Source organism: Leptodactylus fuscus, chromosome 1, assembly GCF_031893055.1.
Source record: "Leptodactylus fuscus isolate aLepFus1 chromosome 1, aLepFus1.hap2, whole genome shotgun sequence".
Lineage (NCBI taxonomy): Eukaryota > Metazoa > Chordata > Amphibia > Anura > Leptodactylidae > Leptodactylus > Leptodactylus fuscus.
Window position 1 is genome coordinate 212,002,243 of NC_134265.1, and position 14,460 is coordinate 212,016,702.

The following is a 14,460-nucleotide window of genomic DNA, read 5'->3' on the forward strand; positions in this document are numbered from 1 at the left end:
GCAGACACATGTATCAATCCCCTGGCGTGTGGTACTGTGTGCAGACGCGTGTATCGAATCCTTCAGCATGTGGAACTGTGTGCAGAAGTTTGTATTTGCCTAATTCTCTGATGCGTGTATCTCAGTTTGGATATCAGTGTTGGATTGTGCATGTTGAGTGATCGTGTGTACTGCCGTTGGAATATAAGTGAAGGACTTGCAAGTTTGTATTGGCTAAGGGGGGGGGCACTGTGTTTGGAATGCTGTACCTCAGCAACGGTACATCCGAACGAGTTGGTGTCTCATCTTAAACCTTCCTGGATACCATTGAATATAATGGCAAACCAGGGCCATCAACTCCTCTTTAAAATGCAATTGAAAGCATCAAGATATGTTGATGCAGTCCAAAGATATAGAGCTCCAAAGTGTCCCCCCCCCTCCTGTCTAAGCAAGCAATTTGCGATCTAAGGGTGCATGCACACTGAGTAACGCCGGGCGTGTATGAGAGCCGTACACGCCGGCATTACAGCAGACTGCCGAACACTTCCCATTCACTTCAATGGGAGCGCTCGTAACAGCGGCGTTTACGAGCGCTCCCATTGAAGTGAATGGGAAGTGTTCGGCAGCCCTGCTGTAACGCCGGCGTGTACGGCTCTCATACACGCCCGGCGTTCCGTAGTGTGCATGCACCCTTTAACAAGAAAGGAAGAGGGACACGGAGCAGTGCAGCAGAGAAAGAGAGACAGAGAAATGATCAGACTGTCTGCATAACTTGTATGTGACAGCAGGAGGGGGGTGGCAGGGACTCTATTGTCCCTATTAACCCTTCTTCTGCCAATCAGAGCGTATACTATACATTTGTCTCTGATTGTCACATACAGTTATAATGTAATTCTCCCCTGAGCTTTTCTAGTGGGGTATTCTTATGTTATACCTCCTGAACATAACCAGGAAGTTTGTTGTCACTGTGACCCAGACGTTTACCATTGTCCAGGTCGCAGCGCAAAAAAAAAAAAGTCGCACCAAACACTTACACAACACAACATATACATAAAGTCGCAAATAAAGTTTACATTTCACCCAATCCCTGTCCTGTCTATATCTGAGCTTTCTACAGTAAAATACGTCTCTAGTGATGTCTGTTACAAGCTAAAATAATAGTAATAACGATTATCACTAGAGATGAACGTATAGATTGCTAACGTATAGATTATAGAACGTATAGATTATTATAGGGGGATGGAAAATAACATTTTTATGTAAAGTCCTATTTAATTTGCATGCACAAAATGGGATGGCGCATTTCTGAGATTTTGGCGATTCTTTAACACCCGCCCCTGTAAATATATACATGTGTGGTATGTATGAACTCCTCACATATTGCAGTTTTATGGACAGTACATTATGTTTGCAGAAAGGGATTTCTTGAGCCGCACTTTAGTGGCAAATTTGAATTTTTGCGCAATTTTTGCTAGCAATCTCTGTTTGCGGCAAAGTTGAATGAAGGTGGTTGTATATATAAACTATTAAATTGTGTTTTTATATACGGTATGCTGTGTACTCTGAAAAAAGTTAGATTTTGGTATCACAGTCACAGTTTGGTAGGTGCAGTATAGCTTTTTAACATATTAGTGAACAACAGCAAAATCTTGCTTGTCTTCTGTATTCGTGTTTTTGGGAGTCCGAGCTCTTGTTGTAGTTGATGTTTGCGGTACATATAGTATATATACACATTGTATACACCATAAGCTATTATTTTAAAAGTATTTTGTATATGAATGTGAGATTGAACATGAGTTTTAGGTGCAAATATGTGTTTTAGCGTATTTTTTCAAAAAATTATTTGTGTTGGTCGCAAAGTTGCATGAAGGTGGATGTGGCTATCGATGACCCATTAAGACATTTGTAATCTTCAGGTTGTCTACTTTCAAAAAATATATAGGGTTTAGGGGTTCACTTACTTTTCATGGTGTGTAATCCCTACATTTTATAGGATGATACTTTTTTAACATTTCCAGCTTCAAAGCAGAATTTTGTTCCTTCCAGTTCTAGCGATTTTCTGAAGACACGTGCATGCGGGTTCAGGCCATAGTGATATGGATGAACTCTGCACATGTTGAACTCTTATTTTTAGGAGGTTTGGTGCATTTAATTTTTTGTTTGGTTTCCGCTTTTAACAACTAATATACATTTATTTGCATTTTTTCATAAAACATTCACTTTAAAGGGATTCTACCACTAAAACACATTTTTTTCTAGTTAACACGTCGGAATAGCCTTTAAAAAGGCTATTCGTCTCTTACCTTTGGAAGTGCTCTCCGCCGCGCAGTTCGTTCAAAATACCGGTTTGTACCGGTATGCTAATTAGTTCTCTCGCAGCGATGGGGGCGTCCCCATTGCAGCTCGAAAACCGACCGCAGCGCCGCCTCTATGGTCTTCTGTATCCTCCCCTTGCTTCTTCAGCGTCTCTGTCGGACGCCTGCGCAGTACGCTCTGTTTGGCGAAGATTGCCAAACGTACTGCGCATGCGCGAAATTGCGGCGCTCGCACTATGGCTGGGACCGCAATTTCGCGCATGCGCAGTACGTTCGGCAATCTTCGCCGAACAGAGCGTTCTGCGCAGGCGTCCGACAGAGATGCTGAAGAAGCAAGGGGAGGATACAGAAGACCATAGAGACGGCACTGCGGTCGGTTTTCGAGCTGCTATGGGGACGCCCCCATCGCTGCTCCTGCGATGGGGACGCCCCCATCGCTGCGAGAGAACTAATTAGCATACCGGTACAAACCGGTATTTTGAACGAACGGCGCGGCGGAGAGCACTTCCAAAGGTAAGAGACGAATAGCTTTTCTAAAGGCTATTCCGATGTGTTAACTAGAAAAAAATGTGTTTTAGTGGTAGAATCCCTTTAAATCGAAATTACATGAAGGTGCCTGTTCGTATACAGTACCAAGTGGCATTTTGACAATGCTGCAGGTGTCTACTTTAAGAAAATATATAGGTATGGGGGGGGTTGGATGCTTTTTTAATGTTGCAATTTAGGTTTGATTTGTCCATCTCAAAACTGTGAAAATTGCTCTGGCTACTGGAGGTGCAAAATTTCCAGAGACCCTTGGCAGCGAAAAGGTTAATGGCAATGGGCGAGCCAAAGTTGAAGTGGGTGGGACTGGATGTAGATCTTACTATATATAAATTTGTGGCTAAACGCATAGCGTGATGCATATTTTGTTCCTCTTTCAGTTTTTTGAAAGTTGAATGGTATGGTGTTAACTATTGAGACTTTAGTTTCAAATGATAATATGGAATATTTATGAAAAGGAACCAAAAAAAATGGTTCTGGTACAAAAACTGTTTGCCTGAGGATGTCTTGCTACAATGTTGGGGATGATTTTTTATATTTACAGAGAACAGTTAGAGAAATCCAGAAGTAATCTGTAGATCGTAGGCCTTGACACCATATTTTCTATTTCAGATGCAATAATCGAACTCAGTGTGCTGTTGTGGCTGGACCTGATGTATTTCCGGACCCTTGCCCAGGGACTTACAAATATCTAGAAGTTCAGTATGAATGTGTTCCTTACAGTAAGTATTTTTTAATTACAAATGGGATAGAAGTTTTCTCTATTGGTTTTAAATTAATACTAAGTGACTTTCTTTAACAAAATGTGTGAATAATGTTTAATAGGAAAATGTTGATAATATTGTCAGAGGAAATGCCATCCAAAACTCCCTATGTCTCCATAAGATATCCGAGGCATAAAGGGGTACAATAGTTGCATAGAGGTACAAAGCTGTAATCTGACTGTATACTCAAGTCATTTACCCTTTGAGGACCAAGACCTTCAGATGCATGATTATCCACATCCATATTTCACCTTTTGAAAGTACATATTCTAAAGATAGCTTTTTTGTTTGTTTTCAACGTTAGCTATTTTTTTTCCTTTTTTTGCGGCATATCTTTGATTTTTTTTTTGTTTTAAATTTTAAAAAAATGTTAACAAGTCTTAAATGCAAATTTCCTTCCTTTTCCTTGCAAAAATTAGTGGAAGTTAATAAGTTGTATGGATTTAAAGTAATATATATTGCATTATAGGGATGCATTATTACAAGATACCCATATAACATGTGCATATCACAGGGGAAGCTGCAAGTTATGAGGGTAGATCAAAAGGATGGACTTACATATTTTTTCAATAAGATATACATTTTTTATCTAAGGACTGTATTTCTACATGCTCATTGCATGGAACATCTGCAACTAGGATGGAGCTCTTCAGATTTGTAGCAGAGAGGGGTTGCGGCCATGTATCTATGTCGTTGAGTAGAGATGAGTGAGTAGTGTTCGATCGAGTAGGTGTTCGATCGAATACTACGGTATTCAAAATACTCGTACTCGATCGAACACTACTAGCTGTTCAAAGTTTAAGGTTCGATGCAGAACCAGAGTTGATTGGCAGAATGCTATACATTCTGCCAATCAACGCTGGTTCTTCTCTTACCTTTCCGGAGTCTTCTCCGTGCTGCATCCCCGTGTCTTCTTCCGGGTGGAATTCACTCTGCGAGGCATCCGGCCTAGGCAGAGCCGATTGCGCATGCGCGGGCATGCATGCGCATACACGCGCATGCACAGTCGACTCTGCTCCGGTGTCAAGCCTGGGCAGAGCCGACTGCGCATGCGCAGTCGGCTCTGCCTAGGCCAGATGCCTAGGCAGAGTGAATTCCACTCGGAAGAAGATGCAGGGACCCTGCGCCAGGAGAAGACTTCAAGCTGAATCCAGCCCGACTGTCACTCGTGGACTTGGTAAGTATGATTTTATCGAATATTGCGTACCCCTGAAATGAGCATTTCCCCCCATAGACTGTAATGGGGTTCGAAATCCGTTCGAACAGTGTGCGGCTGTTCGAATCGGATTTCGAACCTCGGACATTTTAGTATTCGCTCATCTCTACCGTTGAGTATTCATACTAGCAGGGTCAGACGAGATACAATCTATGGAGCTATTTTAATAGCTATCCTGTCTTCCTGCACAATAGAACCACTGATGAACCTCTAAATATTTTGCAGAAGAGGTGAAGTGCATTAAATGATAAGTTTGACATGGTGGGGTGAATCTGGCACAATACGCTATTTATACACCCTGCTACTGTAGATGAACGCAATAGAAACTCAATAGTGCTCAAGGTACCACTAGAAGCCCTGATGTTTGTCCATATAGGAAAGGAGAGATTGAGAGAGCAGTAGATAGTGAAATAATAGGGTCCATGTGCACATTTTGATATGGACCTGAGTAGTCATTCCTACACCCCCTTTCGTATGTGGTAGCCTGTATTAGCTATTGTAAGGGATCTGCTAAAGGCTAGGTGAGCCCTTTTTAATGAGTTACTAATAAAGTATTTGTTTTATAGTTTTTCTGTCACCTCATATGAAAATGTAGAGGTTTTCCAGGATTTATAGACATTTACTAAAAAAGCAGGGAAGGAGGTTAAGTAATAGAAACAAAAAACCAAACCTATACTACCTTCTTCAATGCTCTACCTCTCCTATATGGTCTTTCTGTACTGCAGCCATCTATCGTTCTCATTGGTAAGGCCAGTTTGTATAGCCCATAACTGCTGGGGCTAGTGTCTGGATGTCATGTGAATAATGAACAGAAGGAAACCACTATTGGGTAACTTTATTTAAAAACTGAAAAAAACCCTTTAGTCTGTGCCTCATGTTGCATAAAACATATTGATGAAACGCTACAGGAAAAAAACGCTATGTTTTACATTAACTGTAAAGTGGATGGGATTCTGGTTAATCCCATCCACACATTGCAAAGAAAAGTCTGCAGCAGAAATACTTCGATTTCAAAAGTGCTTACGTTTTAATAAATCACAGCATATCAATTATACCTACAGAAACATGTTTTCCATTTAGGTATAATAGAGGAAAAAAATACATGTGTGGGGCCTTAGCCTCAATGTTATGTGTTGTTTTTTTTTTTTTTTTTTGTTCTACTAGTCTGGGAGCCTCTCTGACCATCACTACAGTGATTGCGTGGACACAGCTTTTGAGCCGTCCATGATGTACAGTACATGTACGCCATTTTGCAGGAAATACCTCATACATTCATGTCAAACATGTACATTAGTTGGACTTAAGGAGTTAATAAAAACTGTGGTATAGCCTAAATATGATGAAAATAGTCTATGGTTCCATTATGGCGTACTGTCTGCTTTTTGATACTTTACTTTTTAGAAAAATAGACCACACTCCAGTATCGTCAATAAAATTCCAAAAATTAATTCTTTAGTCCATAAACAGCAACGTTTAGGACCAATACATACAGTCCTATGAAAAAGTTTGGGCACCCCTATTAATCTTAATAATTTTTAGTTCTTAATATTTTGGTGTTTGCAACAGCCATTTCAGTTTGATATATCTAATAACTGATGGACACAGTAATATTTCAGGATTGAAATGAGGTTTATTGTACTAACAGAAAATGTGCAATATGCATTAAACCAAAATGTGAGCGGTGCAAAAGTATGGGCACCTCAACAGAAAAGTGACATTAATATTTAGTAGATCCTCCTTTTGCAAAGATAACAGCCTCTAGTCGCTTCCTGTAGCTTTTAATCAGTTCCTGGATCCTTGATGAAGGTATTTTGGACCATTCCTCTTTACAAAACAATTCAAGTTCACTTAAGTTTGATGGTTGCCGAGCATGGACAGCCCGCTCTCAAATGATCTGAAAACGAAGATTGTTCAACATAGTTGTTCAGGGGAAGGATAATAAAAATTTTCTCAGAGATTTAACCTGTCAGTTTCCACTGTGAGGAACATAGTAAGGAAATGGAAGACCACAGGGACAGTTCTTGTTAAGTCCAGAAGTGGTAGGCCAAGAAAAATATCAGAAAGGCAGAGAATGGTGAGAACAGTCAAGGACAATCCACAGACCACCTCCAAAGAGCTGCAGCATCATCTTGCTGCAGATGGTGTCACTGTGCATCGGTCAACAATACAGCGCACTTTGCACAAGGAGAAGCTGTATGGGAGAGTGATGAGAAAGAAGACGTTTCTGCAAGCACGCCACAAACAGAGTTGCCTGAGGTATGCAAAAGCACATTTGGACAAGCCAGCTTCATTTTGGAAGAAGGTCCTGTGGACTGATGAAACAAAGATTGAGTTGTTTGGTCATACAAAAAGGCGTTATGCATGGCGTCCAAAAAAAAACCAGCATTCCAAGAAAAACACTTGCTACCCACTGTAAAATTTGGTGGAGGTTCCATCATGCTTTGTGGCTGTGTGGCCAATGCCGGCACTGGGAATCTTGTTAAAGTTGATGGTCGCATGGATTCCACTCAGTATCAGCAGATTCTTGAGAATAATGTTCAAGAATCAGTGACCAAGTTGAAGTTACGCGGGGATGGATGTTTCAGCAAGACACCGCTCCAAATCGACTCAGGCATTCATGCAGAGGAACAATTACAATGTTCTGGAATGGCCATCCCAGTCCCCAGACCTGAATATCATTGAACATCTGTGGGATGATTTGAGAGCGGGCTGTCCATGCTCGGCGACCATGAAACTTAGCTGAACTTGAATTGTTTTGTAAAGAGGAGTGGTCCAAAATACCTTCATCCAGGATCCAGGAACTGATTAAAAGCTACAGGAAGCGACTAGAGGCTGTTATCTTTGCAAAAGGAGGATCTACTAAATATTAATGTCACTTTTCTGTTGAGGTGCCCATTCTTTTGCACCGGTCAAATTTTGGTTTAATGCATATTGCACATTTTCTGTTAGTACAATAAACCTCATTTCAATCCTGAAATATTACTGTGTCCATCAGTTATTAGATATATCAAACTGAAATGGCTGTTGCAAACACCAAAATATTTAGAACTAAAAATGATTAAGATTAATAGGGGTGCCCAAACTTTTTCATAGGACTGTATAGACCTTTGTAAAGCAAATAAACAGTGCACAAACCCACATTTTTATAGGACCACCCACCAAATCAACCAAATACCTTACAATACAATACCTTACAATATCAAGATAACCAGTTAAGGACCGGGCCTAAAAGTGCCTTATGGGCCAGGCCTCATTTTTCAAAACTTTGAGAAACTATAACTTGAACAAGTGATTTTTACATAGTTTTTTTTCATGACATACTGTACTTCATGTTATTGGTAAACATTGATCAATATTTTTGTATTTATATATAAAATATTAGGAAATTTGGTAACAAAATTCCAATTTTCAAAAAGTGAAACGCTCTTCTATTCAGACAGATAATCATACCACCAAAAATACATGAATAAATATTATCTCCCATATCCCTGCTATATATTGGCATCATCTTTTTATTGTCCTTTAATTTATTTTGGATGTTAGAAAGCTTACAAGTGTAACTGCAATCTTCCAGATTTACAAGTAAATTCCCAAATTCATTTTTTAGGGACCACTTCAGTTCTGAAAAGAATTATAAAGGCCTATATAGAAACCCCCATAAATCACCCCATTTTCAAAACGGCATCCCTCAAATAATTCAAAACAGCATTTGGGAAGTTTGTTAACCCTTTAATCATTTCACGGGAATTAAAACAATATGGAGTAGAATTTAGACATTTCATTTTTACCCAATAATACATTCATTTATCTCTAAAATTAACACATTCACAAAGAGTTAAAGAAGAAAATGTATCTAACAGTTTGTTATGCAATTTCTCCAGAGCACAGAAATACCCCAAATCTGGGTGTAAACTGATTTTTGGGCACACAACGGCGCACCAAAGAGAAGGCTTGCCATGTGAAAATCAGATTTTGCTGGAATAGTTTTCGGTGCCATGTCTCATTTGCAGAACCCCTAGAGTGCCAACACAATGGAAACCCCCTAAACGTGACCATATTTTGGAAACTATAACCCTGAAAGAACTTATCATTGGGTATAATGAGCATTTTGACCCCACTGCAGTTTCACAGCTTTTATTAACATTTGGACATGAAAATGAAAGATTACTTTCTTTCCAATAAACTGTCAATTCAGCCCCAAATTTTTCATAAGGGAAATAATGGAGAGAAAGCACCCTAAAGTTTGTTACAAAATTTCTCCTGCGTAAAGGAATACTTCCAATGTGGTTGTAAATTGCTCTATGGGCTCAGAATGGAAAGAGCACTATTTGGCTTTTGGAGGGTGGATTTTGCTGGAATAGTTTTCAGGTGCCATGTCGCATTTGCAGAGCCCCTAAAGTACCAATACAATGAAAACCCCCAAAAAGTAATCCCATTTGGGAAACTACACCCCTCAAGGGGTATGGTGAGCATCTTGATCCTATAGCAGTTTCACAGATTCTATTAGCATTGGGATGTAAAAATTTTAAATTACTTTTTTTTTTTTTTTTTACAATAAATTGTCCATTTAGTACCATATTTTATTTTTTTTTACAAGGGGATAAAGAAGAATAAACACCCCATAGTGTGTTACACAATTTCTCCTTAACATAGAAATGCCCCATATGTGGTTGTAAACTGATGTATGGGTACATGGTGGGGCTCAGAATGGAAAGAGCACTATTTGGCTTTTGGAGGACAGATTTTGCTGGAATAGTTTTCAGCTTCCATTTGCAGAGCCCATAAAGTATCAGTACAATGTAAACCTCTCAAAATATACCCCATGTTAGAAACTACACCCTTCATGGAATCTCTTAAGGGGTATTATTATTTTGAGCCTAAAAATGCTTCCCAAAAATTAATGTAGTAATTAAGTGAAAATTTTAATTTTTAAAGAAATATGCCATTTTGGTGCCCAATACGTTGTACCCACTTTCAGTCATTAGAGACATGCACTCATAAAACTATTAAGTGGGCTATCCTTGGTACAAAAAAGTTCTATATTTGGATGTAAACTGCTGCCTGGACACACAACAGGGCTCAGAAGAGAAGGAATTCTGCGTTTTTTAGCTTCTGGAGTACAGATTTAGAGGGACTTTCTGGACGCCATGTTGTTTATGCAGATGCCTGAGGTGCAAGTAAATTGGAATTCCCCAAGAAGTGACCCCATTTTGTAGGGGCAATTTTAGGGTCTCTGCAAATATGATATGGTGTACAAAATCCAAGAATCTAAATCTACGCTCCAACAGCCACACAGAGCTCCTTCACGTCTGCACCCTCCTGTGTGCCCAAACGGGAGTTTACGCTCACATGTATAACACTAGTGTGCCCAGGATAACGTACTTAATGTCATTTGGGGTTATAAACTGCTGTTTGGGCACATAAGCGAAGAACAGTTTGGTTTTTGGATGTCACGCCACTTTTTCAGAGCCACTGAATTGCCAGTAAAGTGGAATCCACAGACTTGTGACCCCATTTTGAAACTACACCACTGAAGGGATTTATTAAGTGGCATAGCAAGCATTTGTAACCCTTGAGTATTGTGTTCATTTAATTTCAATAAATGATTGCACAGCTGATAATGAAAAGGGAAAATTGCAATTTTTTCAGAGATATGCCATTTCATTGCCTGATGTATTGTGCCCAGTTTATGTTAGCAGACACAAACACTCCAAAAACTGCTAAGTGGGTGTCCTGGGCACAACAGCTTTTGGAGCGTTCATCTCTTATACAAGCCAGACACAACATGTTATGCATTGAAATTACATATTCCTGGAAATATTGCCATTTTCATCTTTCACAATCAGCTGCTTATTAATTTAGAATACAGAATATTCATAGAGAGTAAATTATAACAACACTTAGGGGTTAAAATGCCTTGATAAATTCCTTCAGGGGTGTAGTTTCCAAATTGGGGTCACTTGTCTAGGGATTCCACTTCACTGGTATTTCAGGAGCTCTGCAAAAGTGTCATGACATCCAAAAGCTAAACTGTCTAAATCTGTGTGCCAAAAACGAAATATCGCTCATTCCTTTCTGTGCCCCGCTGTGCCCAAACAGCAGTTTATATCCACATATGACATTAAAGGGATATTCCCATGAACATAATCATATCTATATTTGTAGATAGTTAAAGGTTAAGCATTTTTGAAAATATAAGTATTTAAAAATTCTGCAGTTTTAAAGATTTTCTCCATCTTAGTGGTGACAGTCTGTTGTCTTGATTGGTTGCCAATGGTTACGACCACAAATGCAGAAACTTTCTCTGGTCTGGGACTTGTCAGGAACCCAGCTATGATTTTCTTATTGTAGCTGGATTATTATGCAGGGGACACTACATGTATGAGAAGATATCCCGGCCACAATAAGGATATCATGGCTGATTTTTTGACTTTAGAAAGGTCCTGCATTCATGGTCGTATCCACTGGCAACCAATCAAGATAACAACTTGTGACCAAAGAGATTTAGAGAAAATCTTCAAAACTCTGCAAAATGTTTAATTACTTACCGTATATTTGCAAAAATATTTAACTTTTAGTTATCTACAAATGTAAAAATAATTATGGCCATTGGAATACCCCTTTAAATACTTTATCATGGGTACTCCAGTGTCATACATGTGGGCATGAACTGCAGTTTGGCCACACAGCAAGGGGCAGATATGAAGGAGCGCTATGTGGCTTTGGAGTGCAGATTCCGATGTTTGGTATCTAGGTGCCATGTCATGTTTGCAGAGCTTTTAAGATACCAGAAAAGTGGAATTCCCTAGGAAGTGACCCCATTTTGAAAACTGCACGCCTCCAATAATATATCAAAGGGTGTAGTGAGCATTAATGTCACAGGCGGGAATGCACAGCGGATGGTGAAAAGTGAATACATATGCTATGCGGAGTATATTGGGTACATCAAACTCTCTACTATGTCCCCAATAGATCCTATTATAAGGAGGGTCATTTTCGTGGTCACTTTTAGTTTATTTTCCCTTGTAAGCTCTAAAATTGGAGTGTCTCCTGATATCAGCTTACACATTCCCTTCTTGACGCAGCTAGTTGTATTCTAACGATTTTTTGATTTTTGGGGTTTTTGAAGTACACAATATACAAGCTATATCTTTTATTTTTCTGGTGATGTGGCCATATAAGGGCTGATATTTTGCGGGATGAGATGTATTTTCTGTATGGATTTAAAAAAAAAAAACACATCCATTCTGGCATTTGTTTTCTACCTTTCAATTATTTTTTTCCATACAGCATAAGTAACATGTTACCTTTATTCTGCGAGTCAGTTTGATTACGGCAATACCTAATTTATATTGTTTTTTTTTATGTGTTACTAATTTTGCAGAACAAAAAACGACCAGATATATAAAAAATGGCTACCAGCGAGACTCTGGATCCCTGTCAGAGGACCCAGTCCAAGGTAGTGAATGAATCTGTATAATATAGGTTCCATGTTAACCCAGAGCAAATGCACATGGCCTGAAAATACAATTGACGCTAGGTTCACACCTGCGTTCTCCTGTCCGTTCTGAGCTTTCCGTCTTCTGCATGCCAGAAGTCGGAAAGCTCAGACCGGGTCCGGCCGTGAGCGGCGGTGAGCGTTTTAGGCTCTCCGCCGCGAAACCGGATTTTTTTATCTGGACACAGAGTACTGCATGTCCGACTCTGTGTCCGGATTCTAAAACGCTCACCGCCGCTCACGGCCGGACATCTCTCTCACCCATTCAAATGAATGGGTGAGAGAGACTCCTGCAGGTTTCCGTCTCCTGCCTCTGTTTTAGGCAGGAAACGGAAACCTGAACTACGGAGACCCGAACGCTGATGTGAACGAGCCCTAAGCATGCAAAAACCACAACACTTTCTGAACAATGTCCAATAGGAAAATATAGCTTCCCAATAAATTCAATCTAGTGTATGTCATTCATACTATATAAAATGCCATTCTACCCCAACAGCCCATTGAAATTGGACAACTTTCCAAAATTACAGAGAAAGAAACAAAAAATCCCAAACACATTTTTATTAACAGTTCTCCTAAAGGGACATATAAAAAGTTTTAAAAAAATAATAATAATAAACTGTGTGGAAAAAATGTATTAATGAATTAAACTCCTAAACTACCCATATAAAATTTATATTAAAAATAAAAACCTAAACATGACTAAGAAAAAATACATATTTGGTATTGCTGTGTCCGTAACAATCCATACAATAAAACTGAAACATTATTTAACCTACATGGTGAATGTTGGGAAAAAAACTGGAAAAAAACGGTGTATTCATTTATGGATAATAAATTATAGCAACACTTGGGGGTTAAAAATGCTCATTGCACCCCTGGATAAATTCCTCAGGGGTGTAGTTTCCAAAATGGAGTCATATATCAGGGGATTCCACTTTACTGGCATTTCAGCTCTGCAAAAGTGTCATGGTGTCCAAAACCCAAACCATCCAAGTCTGTACTGCTTAAACCAAATTGCGCTCCATCCCTTCTGTGCCTGGCTGTGCTCAAACAGCAGTTTATACCCACATATGACATTACGTACATTATCCTGGGTACAACAGTGTCATACATGTGGCATAAACTGCAGTTTGGGCACACAGCAGGGCGCAGAAGTTCTATGTGTTCTATGAGCCTTTTGAAGTGCAGATTTAGATGTTTGGTATCCAAACGCCATGTTATGTTTGTAGAGCCTATAATGTACCAGAAAAGTGGGCTCCCAAAAGGAGTGACCCCTGAACCCCTCAAAGAATTTATCGGGGGTGTAGAGAGCATTAGTATCCCAGACGTGAATGCACAGCAGATCGTGAAGAGTGAATATGTAAGCTGTACGGAGTGAATTGTGAACACCAAATTCCCTACTATGTCCCCAGTAGTCCATTATTAGGGGGAGCGAGGGGGAGGGGTCACTTCTGATATATTTTGCATATATATATTTATCAATGATTTTTGCATTACCATCTTCTGAGATACGTAACATTTTATTTTTCAATTGACAGGGTTAATTGAGTTATTATTTTTTGAGGGACAACCTATGCTTTATATTGGTACTGTTTTGGGTACATATGACTTTTTGATCACTTTTTATAGCATATTTTGAAAGGTGAGATGACATTAAATATTGTTTCAGCTTTGTTGTATGGTTTGTTATGCGACAATATCAAATATACAGTGTTTTTATAAATTTTTAGGTTTTTTCATATAATTCATTTTGTTTAGAAAAAAGAGATTTTTGTGGGGCTTTATAACTTTATTAATTTTTTTCATACTTTGAAAAAGTATGAAACACTTGAACCAGAGAAGCTTTGATCACTGATTCAGTACTATAGACTGCAAGACACAGCATACACATGTCTTGCAGTTTATACAGGAAGTCAGCCTATGCAGACACATCAACCAGGTATTGGGGTGCTCTGACGGGAGGTTGTGGAACAGTGTCATGGTGTCCAAAAACCAAACCATCAAAGTCTATGATGCAAAAACCAAATAGCGCTCCTTACCTTCTGTGCCTGAGTGTGCTCAAAGTAGTTTATACCCACATACGACATTACGTACTTGTTAACACATGCTTCCGATGTTGCCCACTCAGATAGTAAGTGGGCG

The 14,460-nt window shown here is 39.3% G+C and overlaps 1 protein-coding gene across 1 annotated transcript in view; it reads left to right on the forward strand.

Annotated features, from left to right (window-relative positions):
• The window catches only part of ADGRL3 (adhesion G protein-coupled receptor L3), an 877,296-nt gene that overhangs the window by 228,458 nt on the left and 634,378 nt on the right, over positions 1 to 14,460 (forward strand). The window contains exon 5 of the mRNA XM_075282777.1: positions 3,450 to 3,559. Within this exon, the coding sequence (XP_075138878.1) occupies positions 3,450 to 3,559 (110 nt within the window). The remainder of the gene's footprint in view (positions 1 to 3,449; positions 3,560 to 14,460) is intronic.